General features: G+C 40.7%; 1 protein-coding gene across 1 annotated transcript; it reads right to left on the bottom strand.

Moving 5' to 3' along the window:
• Positions 1 to 6,910: 6,910 nt before the first annotated feature.
• Positions 6,911 to 11,179, bottom strand: LOC141594789 (pentatricopeptide repeat-containing protein DOT4, chloroplastic-like). Its single transcript, XM_074414779.1, has 2 exons — positions 11,016 to 11,179; positions 6,911 to 9,718 (listed from the first exon to the last, which is right to left on the bottom strand). Exon 2 carries the CDS (start codon positions 9,602 to 9,604, stop codon positions 7,613 to 7,615), a length of 1,992 nt encoding a protein of 663 aa, XP_074270880.1. The 5' UTR covers positions 9,605 to 9,718; positions 11,016 to 11,179; the 3' UTR covers positions 6,911 to 7,612.
• Between the last annotated feature and the right edge of the window lie 6,679 nt (positions 11,180 to 17,858).

The following is a 17,858-nucleotide window of genomic DNA, read 5'->3' as shown; positions in this document are numbered from 1 at the left end:
ATGAAATTGTTTCTAGCTTGTACTCCGTAGTATCTTTCAACAATGGCTTGAATTAAGTTGGGTCATCCTCATGCATACGGAAATTTCGTTAATTTCAGATGTTTTTACTTGGTATGTGTAAGAGGCAAGGTTAATGCCTATACAATACATGTACAATGTATGAAAGCGAGTTATTTTTTTTTTTTTTTCTTTTTATTAGGTAATAAAACTAGATTGATCCTCTAAGGTAGGACCAATCTATCTCATCCTTTCGAATGATAGAGCTAAGTTGAAGCCACCGGCTTTCAAACCACCTCGAAAGAGTTGGACATGAATGTTCAATAGAAGCCATAAAGTCGGCAATTTTGTTGGCTTCTCGAAAGCAATGTTTAATTATCACTTCATCAAAGAACTGAAGATCTAATTTTACATCCTTAATAATACTAGAAATCTCCCAAGGAATTTGCCAAGTACTACGGATTGAGTTGATAACACATAAATTATCACATTCTACAATTAACTTCGAGATTCCTAAGTATTTAGCCGCTAAAATGTCTTCTTTTAAAGCGAGAGCTTCAGCAACAAGAATACTATTAGATCCGCACTTTTTTGCTCCTAGCAAAACGACTTGACTATTATGATCTCTTATAGAATATCCTAGAGCAGCTTTATTACCATCTATTTTTGATCCGTTAAAGTTTAGCTTTAGAAACCCATTTTTAGGTTTCTCCCACCAAATTTCTTCCTTACTAGTAGTTATCTTGCCAATGCAACTTTTACCGAGTAAGGATCATTTTTATTTCTTTCTCTCTTTCATATCATCATCCATTACTTCTATTTTTGACCGTTAAATCGTCTAAGAGAAATAAAGAGAGAGAATATAATGAAAATGTTCCAAATTACATTCGATCGTACACCAAACTTGTCCAATTACTCCCTCTCAGTCACTATAATGTTCCCTCTTTCCCGAAACGGATTATTCAACTAATGTTCCCCTTTCTATTTTTAGAAACTTTTACTCTTATTTTATTCATTCCTCTCTCCTATAATCAAACCCACACAACTCTTTTACTCCTATTTTATTAATTTTCTTTATGTTTTGGTCCCACAATTCTTTATTTAACTACTAATAATTCATCTCTCTCTCCTATCAACAACCCTACACAACTCTTTTACTCCTATTTTAATACTTTTTAAGATGCGCCTTAAGTCATTGTCTTAACAAATAGAACGATATAGTATTGAGAGGAGTATTAGTTTTTCTTCTTATTTGGCCACCAAGTACCCACAATTGAGCAACTTGAATTGCATATATTGATGAATTAATGCATTAATTGACGCAAATAAAGTCATAACCAATCGATCAACCCACTATTTCTTCCAATATTATCCATCACAAGGTAAACTTCTTGAACAAAGCCTTTGCATGGCGATTATGATTTATGATTGTTACTGACGACATAAACAAGTGAGAGGAGCTAGTATGATAAATTAGTTGAACAAATTTTTTGACCCATTTCCAACCCTTGACTCGAATTCGACCAAACCCATATGACCGACCGACCGGACGGACAGACACACACTGTTGCTTGACAGTCTACTTGATTATTATGATATATGTGATTGACGACATACAATATTAATAGCGAGGAGGAGCTAGTAGTATAAATTAGTTGAACAATTTTTTTAACCAAAACTTGATCTGTAACTCGAATTCAACCCAATCTATATGATCAAGCTTGCGACTTAACCACCTGACGCATTTGACAGGTCTAGTTGATTATTATAATATATGATTGATGACATACAATAGTGACGAGGAGCTAGTAGTAAAAATTAGTTGAACAAATATTTGTGCAATCAATCAAGCTAGGGCTGAGTTGAATAAGTTATCTAGTGAGACAAGTTTATTAACTTAGCTTTCACAATACTCTACCAACTTTGTTTGCACAATTAAAAGAAGAGATAAAGATAAACTAACTTGGTAACTGCTATTCCAGAGTATTGACACACATACGTGACATTTTATTAGGATTTCTTTTTATAAAGTGCTAAGCAAAGACTGCAAATCCTCACGACATGGTACGCACAAGTTATATATTTACTTAAAAAATAAATAAAATTGAAGTAAACATTAGCTTGTATGCTTTTGATTTAGGTGGTTCATAGAAAAATGGATCATATAATTAGTTAATATACAACCACATTGAAAATACCAATTTCTAAAGTTACTATACTACTTATCCGTAACATTTAAGGCCGGTTTTTCTGATTTAGTTTCAGTTCATTTTAGTTCATTTCAGTTCCGCTTAACTCTATTCAGTTCAGTTCAACTTCATTCAATTCAGTTCAGCCCATCTCTTCACAAATTAACTATGAATTTAGGTCCATTCAATTTAGATCAGCTTCATTCAGTTAAGTATAGTTCAGCCCTTTCAGCCGAGAAGAACAAACCCTTAGTTGTAGAACTTGTTTTAAAATTGAACTTAATAACTTTGTAAAGAGTGAGCTACTTTACAAAGTAAATAAGCTAAGCTAAATAGAGTAAGTAACTTTGTGAATTTCCGAAACCTTGTAGTGTACCCAATAAGTTTATAGAGGAGCTCAAAAAAGGGATTTGTTTGAACATATAACTAGTTGTATGATCCATTTATGGTGGTTTAGTTATCGAGGATTTTTATTTTTTCAGGTTACGTGGTTCATTTCATAATCAATTTCATAACCACTCATAATATATCATAAATTTAATACGATGATAAGTAAGACTAATTTAAGAGTTTGAGTAGAACCACGTGTGATATAGTACGTAGTAATAAATCCCGTGTCTCCCTACAATATCCACTTAACGTAAAACTCGAATCTTTATCACCTTAACTATAGTAATCACATTTTTTAGCGTTTGAATTTGGATTTTTTAAATTTCCGTTAAGCAAATTCAAATATGTCACTTTTATTATAGAGTCTAACAAATACTAATATAGATATAACAGTCACATAGTGTAAATGTTAACTAATTTAACTAGAATATCGATTTGGGTTTAAATTCCATCAATACTAAACATATATCTTATAACTTCTCACACAAAAACAAAAAGAACTAATCAAATTCATCATCATTCATTTTACATTGTACCGATCTTGTGTCTCCTCTTACACCAGAAATTTCGAAACTCGAACCAATCATTTGGACAAACCTTAACGTAAACCTCCACTCTCTATTATCTTCACTACATTAATCACATTTCTTAACATTTGAATTTGTATTTTAAACATTGCCTTCAAAGGTACTCAACTTAGTGATGAAAAAAATTAAACGATGATTACATGTGGCAAATAAACACACTAACCTCAAAAGTGGGGCCCAGAGATTTTGGGCCAATCCCTAAAGGTAGGACTCTTTAAAAATGTTGGCCACTTATAATTCTCCCGGGTTGAACGTATTCAAATTCGACAACACTATGGTCCATTCACAATTTTTAGTCCCTAAAAGAGACCAACAACAACAACTAAAAATTGATTTTGTCTTCATCCAAAAATAAGCAAGCATATACCTTATTAATTACTCCGTATTTGATAAAAAGTTTATCAACATGGTTTTAACTTTTAAGCATGAAACGGATGCGGAAATATATATTTGGTCCTCTTCTTTTCGACTGAATTAAATTGATTGATATTAAGCTGAACTGAATTGAACTTAATTGAGCTAAGTTGAATGGAGTCGAAGCAAAAGTTAATTTGAATGAAGTTGCGCTTGAACTGAATTGAAATGAGCAGAAATAGAGCCAAAAAGAACAAGGCCTAAGAATAGACTATTCTAATTCGGTGGCACACGCATTAGCACATGTTTCACCATGGTATATTGGGCGTAGATTTTGGCTTTCTGGTTTTCCGTTTCATGTAACTGCTACTGGAGCAAGCAATTTATTACCAATGAATTAGTACCCATCAAGGGTTTCCTCAAAAAAAAAAAAAAAAAAGTCGCTAAAAACAGTTTTAAGTACGAAACGGACTTAAAAATATATTTATAATTAACTAATGCTTATAATTAACTCGTTTCACGATTATACCCATCTCAAATAGTAATTTTTATTATCGGAATGATGCTATGCAATTGTTGATTTGTTTAATAATCAAAATTGAAAATGTAGTTGGCGGCTTGTAATGTCATTCATCCCCCTTAAACTAAAAGAATAAGAGATTCTCAAGTTTTCCCGCCTAAATGAGTTGCTCTATATTGGGCTTTGGGCTTCATTATATCCTATCTTTGACTAGGTCATACTGATTTATTTCATACAATAAATAATTCTATGACATTTAATAAAAAGGGGATAATATTTTTTCAACTTGCATTCCCCTTTTTATTTATTACTAAGAGAATAAAATATTTCAATAGTTTATAAATTAAAATCATTAGTTTTGTGATGAAAAATTTCATTAAAATATACATTTCATGAATTTACTTAATTCTTTTAATTAATTTTCCATTTCAATTTTTATCCTCATATTAAAATATGAAAAATTAATAATACGTCAATTTTAAATCTTAAATAATACAGTATAAAGTAAGTAAAAGATCTATGAATACCGCGCATGTATGCGCGGGATCCATACTAGTCACTTACTAAACGAGTAACAAAAGCAAAAAAGTTTATGCCTCCAAATATGACTGTTTTTTTTATAATTAATTAATTCAGTAGTCAGTACTGTACAAAGTAAAAGTATTATTTAAAGTTTAGAGGAAGTTGGCGGCATGTATCTCAACATTCTCAACGTTATTTTAAAGTTTTAATTGGTCTCCCTTGTGACGGGTTACCATTTATGGCGGATATTTTGTGAGTTAAAATGGTAACAAAATGGGTTAGTGGAGAAAGGGGACCACATGAATAGTGTTGCAGAGAGAGAAAAAGTGGGTACTTTGTGAGGTAAAATGGTATCCGTCACTCAAGAGTGACGGATATGTGCCGTCACAAACAAGAATTTGTGTTAAAGTTTAGTGAATGCATTTTTAAAATCCATAGTCTTTGAAGATTGGAGGCAGGACAATAGTGGAGAGTTTGGCTAGGTAGCACCAAAACGGACACGGACACGGATACGGACACGGCATCCCATGAAATTTAGGACACGGGACACGTTTAAATTTAATAAAATAATAAAATATATACGAGTATTTTTTAGTTATAAACGTTTGATTTTATTTTTGTAAAAGTATTTGATATTAAATTTAAATATGTGAAGGTAAAATTTGGCCTTGATTATAACTCATTTTCATTTCCAACCAAACCTATATTCTAATCAATCTCTTTCGACATCTCAGTTTTTGTCTAAAGAACATCACTCACCCCAAATAATGTCAAAAATACCAAGGACACGCGTCGGACACGTGCCCAAATACCATGGACACGCGTCGGACACGTGCCCAAATAAAAGTAGGAAGTTAGACACGGCTTTATAGGTGTCTGACACGTTTAGGCGTGTGTCCGAGGAGTGTCTGTGTCCGACACGGTGTCGGACACGGGACGGCTGATTAAGAGAAGTGTCCGTGCAACCTAGGAGTTTGGTACACTGGAAGTCTGTAACACAAAATCTTACGGAGTGTTTAAAACCGTCTTAAATTAAAGATAATTTTTTCTATGTTATATAGGCTATTTCGTAATTCATTTACTGATAACTATAATGACTACGTATAGAGTATAACACTAAAAAGGCAGTTCCAAGACTATACAACTGGATGTATAATGAGCATTGTACATCCAAGGTTATTTTAGTCTTTTTTCAAATATTTTTACAAAAAAAAAAACAACTTAATCTAATTTTGAATCAAATCCTTCTTCTCTCTCTGACTTCTTCCATATTTTTCTAATTGCTCTCCATCTTCATCCATCATCCAGCTAATGAATTATATTCTCCTTTAAATTATTATAATTAATTGACTATATGGAACAAATCAATATGAGTGACTCGTGAGGAAGGAATTTTTTTATCCAAAATTTCTAATGCATGAAAATAGTTGAAGCTCGTATTCTTTTTACATTAGCTCGTATTCTTATCTTTATAGCTCGTATTTTTATGTGCTCGTATTTTAAAGCTCTTGATCCTTTTAAGCTCGTATTCTTTTTACATTAGCTTGTATTCTTATCTTAATAGCTCATATTCTTATGTGCTCGTATTTTTAAGCTCGTGATCCTTTAAACTCGTATTCTTTTTATAACATTAGCTCGTATTATTATCTTAATTGCTCGTATTCTTATGTGCTCGTATTTTTAAGTTTGTGATTCTTTTAAGCTCGTATTCTTTTTACATTAGCTCATATTCTTATCTTAATAGCTCGTATTCTTATGTGCTCGAATTTTTTAGCTTGTATTTTTCTAATAATAGTTCGTATGATTGGTGTAGAAATTTACCTCAAAGTATTATTAGATCCATTTTTCCTTCTTGATGATGATGTAAATTGCTTCTCGTTTCTTGATTATGATGTCAATTGCCTCCCTTTCACCATATTAGACTCAGAATTACGTAGAAAGGAGGTTTGTCGTCGTTTAAGAGAAATTTAGAGAAGAGAAAGAGGAGGTAGGGTTTGTCGACTGGAGATAAATCAGAATTAGGGAAAAATGGAGATGTGTAGAATTTTTTTTTATTGGGCTTAGATAGTTTAATATGTAATATATGGGCCTGTTGTACAATGCTACTGTACAACAGGTTGTAGGATCCTATTTGTGCTAAAAAGGCCTCATGTAAGACTTGCTCAAGAAATATACGGTTTTATTTGTCCAAAATCAAATATGAATACGGTTTGAATAAATACAGTTTGCGAGTAATTAGGATCGCAGTGTTTATGAAATTTTCCGGCACCAACATTTGTACTTGTCTCTGCAACCTCTCTCGAACTCAACTCTTAATCTACTGCATCTAATCGTATTTTCTGGCACCACTATAACATTCAATCAAAATTTTCATTAACTATAAAACTCATCTAAAATACTCGTATCTTAATACAAAATCAGAAAAAAAAAAATCAATAAACAATTGTGATGTGCTCTTTTGGGACCGTGTTGGGTGACTTTGCGTTTGAAATTTGTAGTGTGTTTTACGCCAGTCCCCACAATAAATTTTTCGGCCGAGGCCTGTAACATCAGTGCTCTACAAAAAGGAACTAGCAAGCCACTTACTGACTGAGCCGTAAGCTCAAGCTGCAAACGTATCGGTCTGCTACTGCTACAACAGGAACCGGACAGACCAAGAGCTCATATGCAGCTAATGGTGTCGTTGCTGCAATTAACTGCGTAAACCAAATCGTCTTGAATCACCATAAATCCATAACGTGTTCACCTTCTTTTACGCACTGATATTTATCTCAACACATCAACCGAACCTTAAAGCTGCAGATATGGCTCAAAATCCGTCTACAATAATGTCCTTTTCATCCCTTTTAAACTAATTTAAAGCTTAAACAATTGACAACTTCTTAAGTCATAACCATTCGGGCGCACATAACTTCTTGTTCTTTCTCCGATTGCAGCTCAGTAGTATCCCAGAGACAAACCGTACTCCCCATCCTCTAACCCGCAAAATCACTAGGGATAGACTGATGTCGACTAAGCTATTGCTATAAACTTAAACTATCCCCTACAAATTATTACCATGAGTCCCCACAAGAACAATGTCCATCCTTAAAATGATGAAAGCAGCTAGGGTCCTTAAGTACAATCTCCCGAGCTACTAATCTAGATATGACTTTCGCCATGGCATGACAATTGTTGCACACACGAAGATTTTTGGTGACACGGATAGTAGTACCTTTTGTACTAATCAAACCGAAGGATATAGCCAACAATTCACTATGCCCTATGTGAAGGCACTCCCTCTCCTCATGGACATCATCGAGACTGAAGTCAGTGTCAAAAGCAAAACCTTCTTGTTCTATTTTCTTCACCAGGCACTGCAATTCCTCATATAATTCTTCAGATTTTGGGTGCGACATGTCCCCGGTTCCAAACACATGGATTTTATTGTGAAACTCTATCCAACTATAAGCCCTTTTAGGCACAAGACCTAAATCTGTAATATTTTCCTTCAATTTGTATACTATATCCCACTTTCCTTTGCTAGCATACCAATTTGATAATAGAATGTAATTATCCGCACTATGTGGTTCCAAATGACAGAGTTGTTCAGTGATTTTCTTACCAGTTATCAGCTTTCGATGGATTCTGCAACCATCTAATAGTGCTCTTAACACCTCAGTGTGATTTCCAATTTTGTTTTCCTCGATAAAGATCTTTGCCTCTTCAAAAAGTCCAGCCCGAGCAAGTAGCGAAACCATTAATGAGTAATGCCGGACTTCGGGCCTCTTAATTAAACTAAAGACAGTCCTGCCTTCTTCAACTAAATTTGCTGCCACACAAGCATGAAGAACAGAAGAAAACGCAACTCCATCAGATTCCAGATTGTTTTTCTGCATTTCATGATACAACTCAACCCCATATGCACCTTGCCCATGAAGGCTAGCGCCGTATATCATAATTGTCCATGATATGGCATCTTTGAACGTCATGTCATTAAAAATCGCTGAAGCCGATTCGATGTGTCCTGATTTCATGTACATGTCCAAAAGAGCATTCTGAACAGTAACATTCATCTCAACATCATTCTTAATCATGTAACCATGAATTTCTTTGCCCTGCTTATGAGCCGTCATTCTTGAACAAGCTGGTAGAATGGTCGCTAGTGCAGGTGGATCAGGTTTAATACTCTCTGACACCATCATCTTAAACAATTTGAGACCTTCATTGAATCCGCCATTCTTTACGTACCCACGAATCATTTCGGTCCAAGAGATGGAGTCTCTAGATGACATATCATCAAAAACTTCACGAGCAACCTTAATTTTTCCAAAATCTAAATACATCTTTAAAAGAGCATTATTAACCAACACTTGAGATTCAAGTCCACAAGCTTTGGCTATGGCATGCACTTTTATTCCATCGTCCAGAGATTGCAGCATACCACAAGCACCAAGAACGGTCATTATCGCAATTTCATCGATTCGGGAACTTGAAGATACCATCTGGTAGAACAAATCAAGTGCTGATCTGGGTTTGTTTTCCTTCAAGTACATGGAGATTAGCAAGGTCCCAGAGACGGAACATTCTCCCACACTATATGCATCAAAGACCTTTTTCATTGTATCTGCACCGTCTAAATGGCCATACATTTTCATTAGAGCTGTGATGACATAATCCTTGGAAGAAATTCCTAGTTTAACGGCATGAGCATGAACCTGTTTCCCAAGGAGCAAGGAATTTGAAAGTCGAGCAGCAGCTAACACTCGAGGGAGTGTGTGTTTATCAGGACGTAGACCCTGTATAAGCATCTGCTCATATACATACATTACGTTTCCTACCTCTCCATTAGCTAAATGGGTTTTGATCAGATGGTTCCAAGCAAAGGTATCAGTTTTGGGCAATTTATCTAGTACAAGGTGATTGCTCAGTGGAATCTCCTCTGATTTTAAGGCTACTTGAGAACTTACTTTAGGACAGAAATTGTTCTTGGAAAGGTCCTTCAGAGGCAAGCTTCTTATGATATTCAAGCACGGTGGTGATTGCAGAAATGCAAGTGCTTCCATCCTTCATGTAAGACACTTATTTGCTAAAAATGGTCCTTCTTATGATCTTTCAAACCTCATTACTAAATCATAACCAAGCCAGCAGTGCATCAGTATGTTTCTCTCACCCGAAACCTAACACAGAGCAAAAGATTATAATCAACATTTTTCTTTCCTTTTCAGGAGAAATATGGGGGGGGGGGGGAAGCATCAATTATTTCTGAAGATTGTGCGGAATAGCTATTAACTTAACTAAATGAAAGCCCAAAATATAATTCAAAATTCTGCAATCCCCAGAAGACTCATACAGTCATACAGAGTAGTTATTAACTTAACTAATTGACTTGTGCCAAATAATATTGTGGCTCATCTGTAAACTAGATACATCTCAGCAGCAGAATCACACTGTTAGATGTGTTCTGTTGCAAACAACTTTAACACGGTTCTTTACAAAATCTAGTTTCAATCTTGATAATAATCCCTTGATGCAAAATCCCCTACCTAGAACAAACCAAGACAACCATATCCACCCATTCATAATCCCTTTGTCTTAACACCTCATATTACCTCCATAAAATATCGAGCTCATTCTACACTTGCTTTCAATTCGCAGCTACAAGATAGGTTCAGAAATCATTTTGAGCAAAATTCAGAAATACGAGTACTCGATTTCCATTAAAATGAAGAAAATGATAATTTCCACTTGCCAGCACCCTGGCACTTGAGGTGGCAAACAATATCAACTAGACAACTACCTATAATTGTAACGACATAACCGAACCCAACCCATTAGAAATCGGAGAGGGGGAGTTCATAAAGAGAATCGATGTATTATTGATAATTGTTCGTGTTCGGAATGAATACAATGGTACTATATTTATAGTACTTCAAATATCTAAATCATATCAACTAATATCGCAATATAATATAACTTATTCTAATACAGATATTATTCCGACTACGGTATATTACGATATATACCGTAATATTCTCCTAACACAACCAAGAAAAAAAAAGATCTTCCCTCATCAAAATGATATCTTAACCTGTCTCAAAACATTTCCCACAACCCAAACTTAGTAATTAACCCTTTAATCACATCAAAACAAACTCTCCGGAATGTCGCCTTATTGAGGCATTTCATCAAACACCTTCAGTGCATACTGCTAACAAACTAGAAACCCAACTTTGCCAAGTACCCACTAACCAACCCAAGTATAACAACCATATTTAACATACAGTAATTAATCCTGAAAACATACTTCGTTCAGGTAAACAAATGATTAGGACGGAGGGAGTATATAATAAAATTAACCCAGAATTCAGACATACATGAATTATTATCAATTTATCATAAAAGAACAGATAAGAGTGTAATTAAGTAAATAAGATGGATGATTAATGGATAAAATGATAAGAAAAGAGGACTTACAATTCAATTTGGTCAGAAAAGTTGCATAAGGTTCAATTACAACGATGTTTTTCGAAGGGGTGCGAAAAATGTGTAGATGATAACTTGCCTAAACGACAATAATAATGGGTTTGTTTTCGGGTTGTACGACCCACTGGTTCGTTAAAATATGAGTGAGAGATAATCATCATATCATATACTCCCTCCGTACCGCACCAAAAGTAACACTTACTATAAACGGACGTACCATATTAAAGGTAACATTCCTTATTTGGCCCACAACATTACCAAATTATCCTTATAACCATTTAATATTTACACAAAATGTCATTACATACCCCACCTACCAACCCACAATTAAACACCCAATTACATACCCCACCTATTTATTCCCTCTTTACCCTTACTTTTTCAACTTTTTCTTAAATACTCCATTTTTCCCTACGTTACATTTGGTGTGGTACGGAGGGAGTATTATATTAAAGTAACAACTAGCTACTTCTTTGTTCGCCACGTGTCAACACTCATTCTTGCGCCACGTGTCATTTGATGAGTTAATAAAAAAAATGAGAACTCATCCTAAAATTTCGTTTACAATTTAAATCAAATCAAATGACATTCTGACGCAAATTACGGTATCCAATTAAGGGAAATATTTTATACTCCTAAAAATATTAGCTCCAAATATATTTGTTCCGGGTGTAATTCCAGAGCAAGTATTGTTACCACCCGTGGCTTGTAGAATGACGTCTTTGCTTGAATCCTCCTTGCGGTCTCCTGAAACGATGAACAAACTGAGGGCTCGGCTTTGGCCGAGCGTACTCACTCCGACGCCCAAGTCAGTAAACTTAGAGAGGTAAGTTGTTGCTTGGCTTAGAGTATGTATTGTAGAGAGATAAGGAAGATATTACCAGATGAATAGTGATTCTTAGGTTAAATTGTGGATCCTTTCCTCAATGAGGGTTGAGGAGTATTTATAGACTTTCACCTTTTGTCACGTAGTGGCCAAGTGGCTAGCAGGTGGAAAGACCGTTCTACCCTCGGCCGATGGACCCATGGCAGGCCGGCCGAGGGGTCTTGGATATGAGTACGCGGATATGTGCCCCGGTAGCTAGTTGCCTGGCCGAGACCGGGTGACAGCCGATGGGCTTCATCGGCTATTTGTCTAAGTCGTTGACTTTCTTGTGGATATCTTTGACCTTGCTCAATATGTTGACTTGGTCGTGGTGCGAGAATATGCCCCATCAATTTGCCCCAGCGTAGTCTATGCCGTGGTATGGGCTCCGATGTATGTTGAGCGTATATTCTGCGCAAGTAATTTCGAAACTTTTTCAGATCGGCTTCTTCTACCTCGGCCTGGTTCTCGCTTAGGCCGTACCATATCCCCCCTCCACATGGATGTGTAAAGGGCATCCGATGTGGAAAAGAAGGTGACGCTGGCCGAGACCAGGTTTGAGAGTGCCGGTTGTTTTTGATTGCCCCCAGACCGGTGCTTCCTAGCTTGGTTGATCATGTGGCCGGCGGAGAGCAGATACTTAGGAATTTGTTGAGGAAGATGGATAGGCAAAGAGATGTGAAGGGGCGTGTTGAAGACGCTTGGTCACTGTTGCATTGATTGACGTTCAACTGTTGCAACGATTGACATTCCGTGGTTGCATGTCTGACACGTGTACATTCGTCGCCGATTGGTGGCGCTTCATGGGCTGTGCCTGATTGGCCCTTCTTCATGGGCTTTTCCCTATAAATAGGGCAGTTGTTCCGTGAATTTGGCCACCAATTTCATTTTCTCAAATTTTTCTCCAAAATTTTCATCTCCAAACTTTCAAGGGCTTCTTTTTCTTCTAACTTTCAGAGTTGTCACCTCGGCTAGTGCTTTTCTTCAAGGTAAACAAACAAATTTTCTTCAAACTCTTATTTCGTTACGTAATCTTTGCTATCATGTCTGCTGCTGACGCCGGGACTGGCACTTCTGCGCCGGGGGGTTCCCCGTCGCGTCTTGATGAGGAGGGAATACTAGACGCCATCCCGATAAAGTCTGGGGGCCCTAGGTCTCCTTCTCCTGAAGTTGATCCTCAAATTTTGGAGGAATGGGAGGATGATGATGATGATGACCTCGGTGATGATTTTGCTGATGATGCTGGAAGGGCTCATCCTAATGAGGGGAGGCAGTACGTCATGGATCACCGTGACGCCTGTAAGGTCCGTCTTGACTGTGCTTGGACCCATAAGTTCGCCAGTTGTTCCGGCGAGACATTTTTCGAGGGCCATTTCCACTTTGGCAGGGGATACAAAATTGTTGTCCCCGAGGAGGGTCAGCCGTTTGTTGCCCCCCACCGGGCTGCACCGGCGTATACATGCGGCACTTGGAGTACGGGCTCCGGTTTCCGCTGAATGAGTATGTTATGGCCATCATTAGGGCCATGAACGTCGCCGTGGCCCAACTGCACCCGTTAGCCATTAGGACCATAGTCGGCTTTGTCTGGCTCTGTCTCTTCAAGGGAGAGGCTCCAACGGTAAATTTATTCCGTCGGCTTCACCACCTCAAGCCGTCGTTTTCTGGTCGCGTCGGATGGTATAGTGTGCAAATGGAGCCGGGTTACGTCTCCGTTGATAAACTTTCTTCCTGCAAAGGCTGGAAAGATTGGTGGGTGTATGTTGAGGTGCCAAATGACTATCCGCTGCCCCGGTCTTTCCAGCACCAAGTTAATTTGCGGTGCGAGACTAAGGCGGAGCATGACAGATGGGTTTCCCGGAAAAAGCTTAAGATGGACGCCAGCAAGGTCCCTCTTAAGGCGGATGAGAAGCTGTCGATGAGGCTTTTGAGGCGGACAAGGGGGTGCCGAAAAGATGGATTCCCCAACTTGAGATCATTCTTCAGGATGAGCCGCTCTGCCATGTCGGCCTCATACCGGCCCTAGCGCAGGGTGAGTGGGGTCGGTGTGAGGCCCATCTCTGCTCTCGACGTTTCTGTTGAACTTCTATTTGTTTCTTCTACTTAACTCTTGCCTTGTTTCCTTTGCAGACCACTTTGGACCGGACCTGTCTGAGGATATCCTTCGGAGAATGGGGCTGAACAAGGATAAGACCGTTCCGATTTGCACCCTAAGGCTTTAGCCTATGACCGCAGAACGTCGCCGAGTGATCTCATGGAGCAACGGTGAAGGGCTTGAATATGGAGGCGGCCCAGGCGAAGGTTGTTGGTAGCATGGCGCGCCGGACGCGGAAAACAAAGTCTTCGGCGGCGACGGCGTCGACACCGGTTCCACCTCCCATCCCTTGATCCCGAAGGAGACGGTGGAGATTGTTGACATTACAATGGTGACTCCGTGCGGAGGGATCTCCCCTTGTTCGTAAGAGGAAGGAGCTGCTCCGCTCTTCTTGAAGTTCGCTTGTCGGCAAGGAAATGCGTCCTCCGGCCAAGAAGGCCAAGCACGGTACATATCTATCCCGTGGCCCGATTTAACTTAGGTTTATTAGACGTTTAGATGACAGGCTCTCCGGTATGTCCATGTATGTTGACATGGATGCTTTAATTGATTTTCGTGCAGATCACTCGTTGTCGGCCGTTGCTCTTAATGAGCAGCGAGTGGAGAAGAACCCCCGTGCGGTTTGGTGATCAAAACGTCACTATTGTCTCTTCATCCCGAAGGCTTCCCAAAGTGTGTTTGGTGATCAAAGGGTCACCATTGGCTCTTCATCCCGAAGGCTTCAAAGCAAGTGCAGTGTTTGGTGATCAAAGGGTCACCATTGGCTCTTCATCCCGAAGGCTTCCGTCTCCCGGCTTATAGTGGAAGGCACGAAGGCGATCAAGGAGAGTGGCGAGGTGGAACGAGCGACCGGTGCTCGTATCATAGAGCGGGAGAAAGCCGTGGCTCAATCATTCTTGAGCTTAATGCCACTAAGAAGGTGGCCGTGTCGGCGAAGCTGGATCTCCTCGATGAGCAGAGGCTTAGGGGAGATCGAGAAGGCGCTTTTGGTGAGAGAAAACTCGGGGAGGACGCGAAAAGGAGGTCCTTCTTTGAGAGAGCCAAGGCCGAGGCTGCGGCGGCCAAAGCGCTAAGGCTGCTTTGGAGAAGTGTAAACTTGTTCGAGAGGCACGCCGACCTTTATTTCCAGAGGAACGAATTCGGGGACCGATTTCAGTCGGGGGAAGGTAATCGGAGCAAAGAGGCCATCATCGAGGCAAAAGGAGGAGGACATTGAGATGCTCCAAACCGTCATGCTCCCTAACATGTGTGTCGAATACGGGATCGGCCGAAGAAGGCGCCGGGGAAGTGATTGGGGAGCTCTTTCCTCTTGATGGTTTCTTTCCTTGGGGCAAATTTGACGAGTTTGTTTGACGATAAGCTCGAAGCTAAGGAGAAAGCCGTGGAGGAGAAGGCCAAGGAGGCGGTGAGGGTGAAGATAGAGAAAGAGGCGGCCGCGGAGAAAGCGGCCCTTGCTGAAAAGGCTAAGGCGGCCAAGCAGGAAGCCGAGAGAATGAGGGCAGCTGAGGCTAAGGCGGAGGCTACTGAAGCTGAGGCTGCTAAGAACGCTGCCGGGTTGCCCATCGAAGAAGATGCTGCTACCGCTGCTGATGGCAAGGAGCAACAGGCATAGGGAGACGGGCGGTCGTCACCGAGGCTCACCGGCGTCTCGGATAGCTTCGGTGTTCGGGAGCCAATTATTAAGCCCTTCCTCCCTGCCATCTTTTGGCGCTTCAAATGACATATTTGTAACTTTTTGCTTTTCTTTCCCTGTATTTTGTACAACTTTGGTAGGTTGTGTTTTGGCTTATCCCTATGGGGACGGCCGTCGACTGTATTCTCCTCACTTGTAACTTGTTATCATTTTTAATAAGAGTTCGTTTCTTTTGCCTTTGGCTTGGCCGAGGTCTTTACCTCACTTTGAGTTTCCTTGCGCTAATAGTTGAGCGTATCAACTGTACTTAGCGTCTTCACTTTGCCTCTGGCTTGGCCGAGGTCTTTTTGCGTCTTCGTCTGAGTTGTCTTTTTGCTTCCGCCTCGACCTGGCCGAGGCAGTCTAAAGTGCGCATACCAACTGTGTTTACACGCTTTTAAGGCGTTTTGATCGCTTTTGCGAGTATCAACTGCGCTGGCCGTAACTGTCGCGGCGTCTGCTTCTTGATATAGACTGCCGCTTTTGTCGGTGTGACAGTGTGAGCTAGCGTCTATTTACTGATAGGGACTGCCGCTCTTGTCGGTGTGACAGTGTGAGCCGGCGTCTGCTTCTTGATAGCGACTAACGTGGCGTCTACCACTTGGAGTGACTGCTGCGGCGTCTACCTCTTGGGGTGATTTGCCCGTAGCGTCTACTACTTGGGGTGCTGCGACGGCGCTGCTTCTTCTTTTTTGCTGCCGCTCGGTCGATGTGACGGTGTGAGCTAGCGTCATTTCTTGTGAGAGATCGCCGCTCTTGTCGGTGTGACAGTGTGAGCGGGCGTACGCTTCTTGATAGCGACTAACGTGGCGTCTACCACTTGGAGTGACTACTGCGGCGTCTACCTCTTGGGGTGACTGCCGTAGCGTCTACTACTTGGGGTGGCTGACGACGGCGCCTGCTTCTTCTTGACGATTTGCCGCTCTTGTCGGTGTGACGGTGTGAGCTAGCGTCATTTTCGATAGAGCTGCCGCTCTTGTCGGTGTGACAAAGTGTGGCGGCGTACGCTTCTTGATAGCGACTAACGTGGCATCTACCACTTGGAGTGACTGCTGCGGCGTCTACCTCTTGGGGTGACTGCCGTAGCGTCTACTACTTGGGGTGAGCTGCGACGGCGCGCTTCTTGCTTCTTCTTGACTTGCCGCTCTTGTCGATGTGACGGTGTGAGCTAGCGTACATTTCGATAGAGATTGCCGCTCTTGTCGGTGTGACGGTGTGAGCCGGCGTACGCTTCTTGATAGCGACTAACGTGGCGTCTACCACTTGGAGTGACTGCTGCGGCGTCTACCTCTTGGGGTGACTGCCGTAGCGTCTACTACTTGGGGTGACTGCGGCGGCGCCTGCTTCTTCTTGACGACTGCCGCTCTTGTCGATGTGACAGTGTAAGCCGGCGTCTGTTTTTTGATAGCGACTAACGTGGCGTCTACCACTTGGAGTGACTGCTGCGTCGTCTACCTCTTGAGGTGACTGCGACGGCGTCTACCTCTTGGGGTGACTGCCGTGGCGTCTGCTTCTTCTTGATGACGACTATGGAAAAATGAACACTTTGATGAAAAACTTGGATTATTCTACATTAGATTTAAACATGCGTCGGGGTGTCCACAACTGTCTTGGACACCTCCGCCGCTATACAGAGTTTTTCACGAGGTTGTCAGTGTCCTCATGGCCCATCAAAGACGCACCCTCCCTAGTCAGCCGTCGGTCGCCTCCATGAAGTTGCCCTCTTGTTGTAAGGATGAGCTTTTTCCCTTCTCTGATTTCTTCGCCACTTTGAAGGATTGCATGTTGCACCCTCTGGCAGATATTTGGATATTGACTACTTCGTCCTTCTCGTCCTTGGAGACGAGCTTATGCGCTTTCCCCCGGTCCGAGACATACATTAGTGTCAGGGCCCGGATGGACATCACCGCGTCAGCCTCGCTTAGCGTGACTCGGCCTATGAGAACGTTGTAGGCGGACGAGCCGTCAATGACCACGAACTCGGCTAGGACATTCTTGGCCGCATACCCCTTGCCGAACATCACCGTGATCCCGATTGACCCGGGGTACGGCCGGCCCGGAAAAAGGCACGGTGGGGTGGTGCGGGGCTTAAGTCTTCAACCTTGAGACCGAGATTGAGAAAGCATTCCCTGAACATGATGTTCGTGTAGGCGCTGTGTCAATCGGGCACCTCTTGACAGGTGGTTGGATACGTCCAAATGGACT

This window comes from Silene latifolia, chromosome 1 (assembly GCF_048544455.1).
Source record: "Silene latifolia isolate original U9 population chromosome 1, ASM4854445v1, whole genome shotgun sequence".
NCBI lineage: Eukaryota > Viridiplantae > Streptophyta > Magnoliopsida > Caryophyllales > Caryophyllaceae > Silene > Silene latifolia.
Note: the sequence above shows the minus strand (reverse complement) of the source record. Positions and strands in the feature narration are given on the sequence as shown.

What these genes read in the sequence shown, in the direction of transcription:
- LOC141594789 (XM_074414779.1), bottom strand. Translation starts at nt 9,604, where the DNA reads ATGGAAGCACTTGCATTTCTGCAATCACCACCGTGCTTGAATATCATA.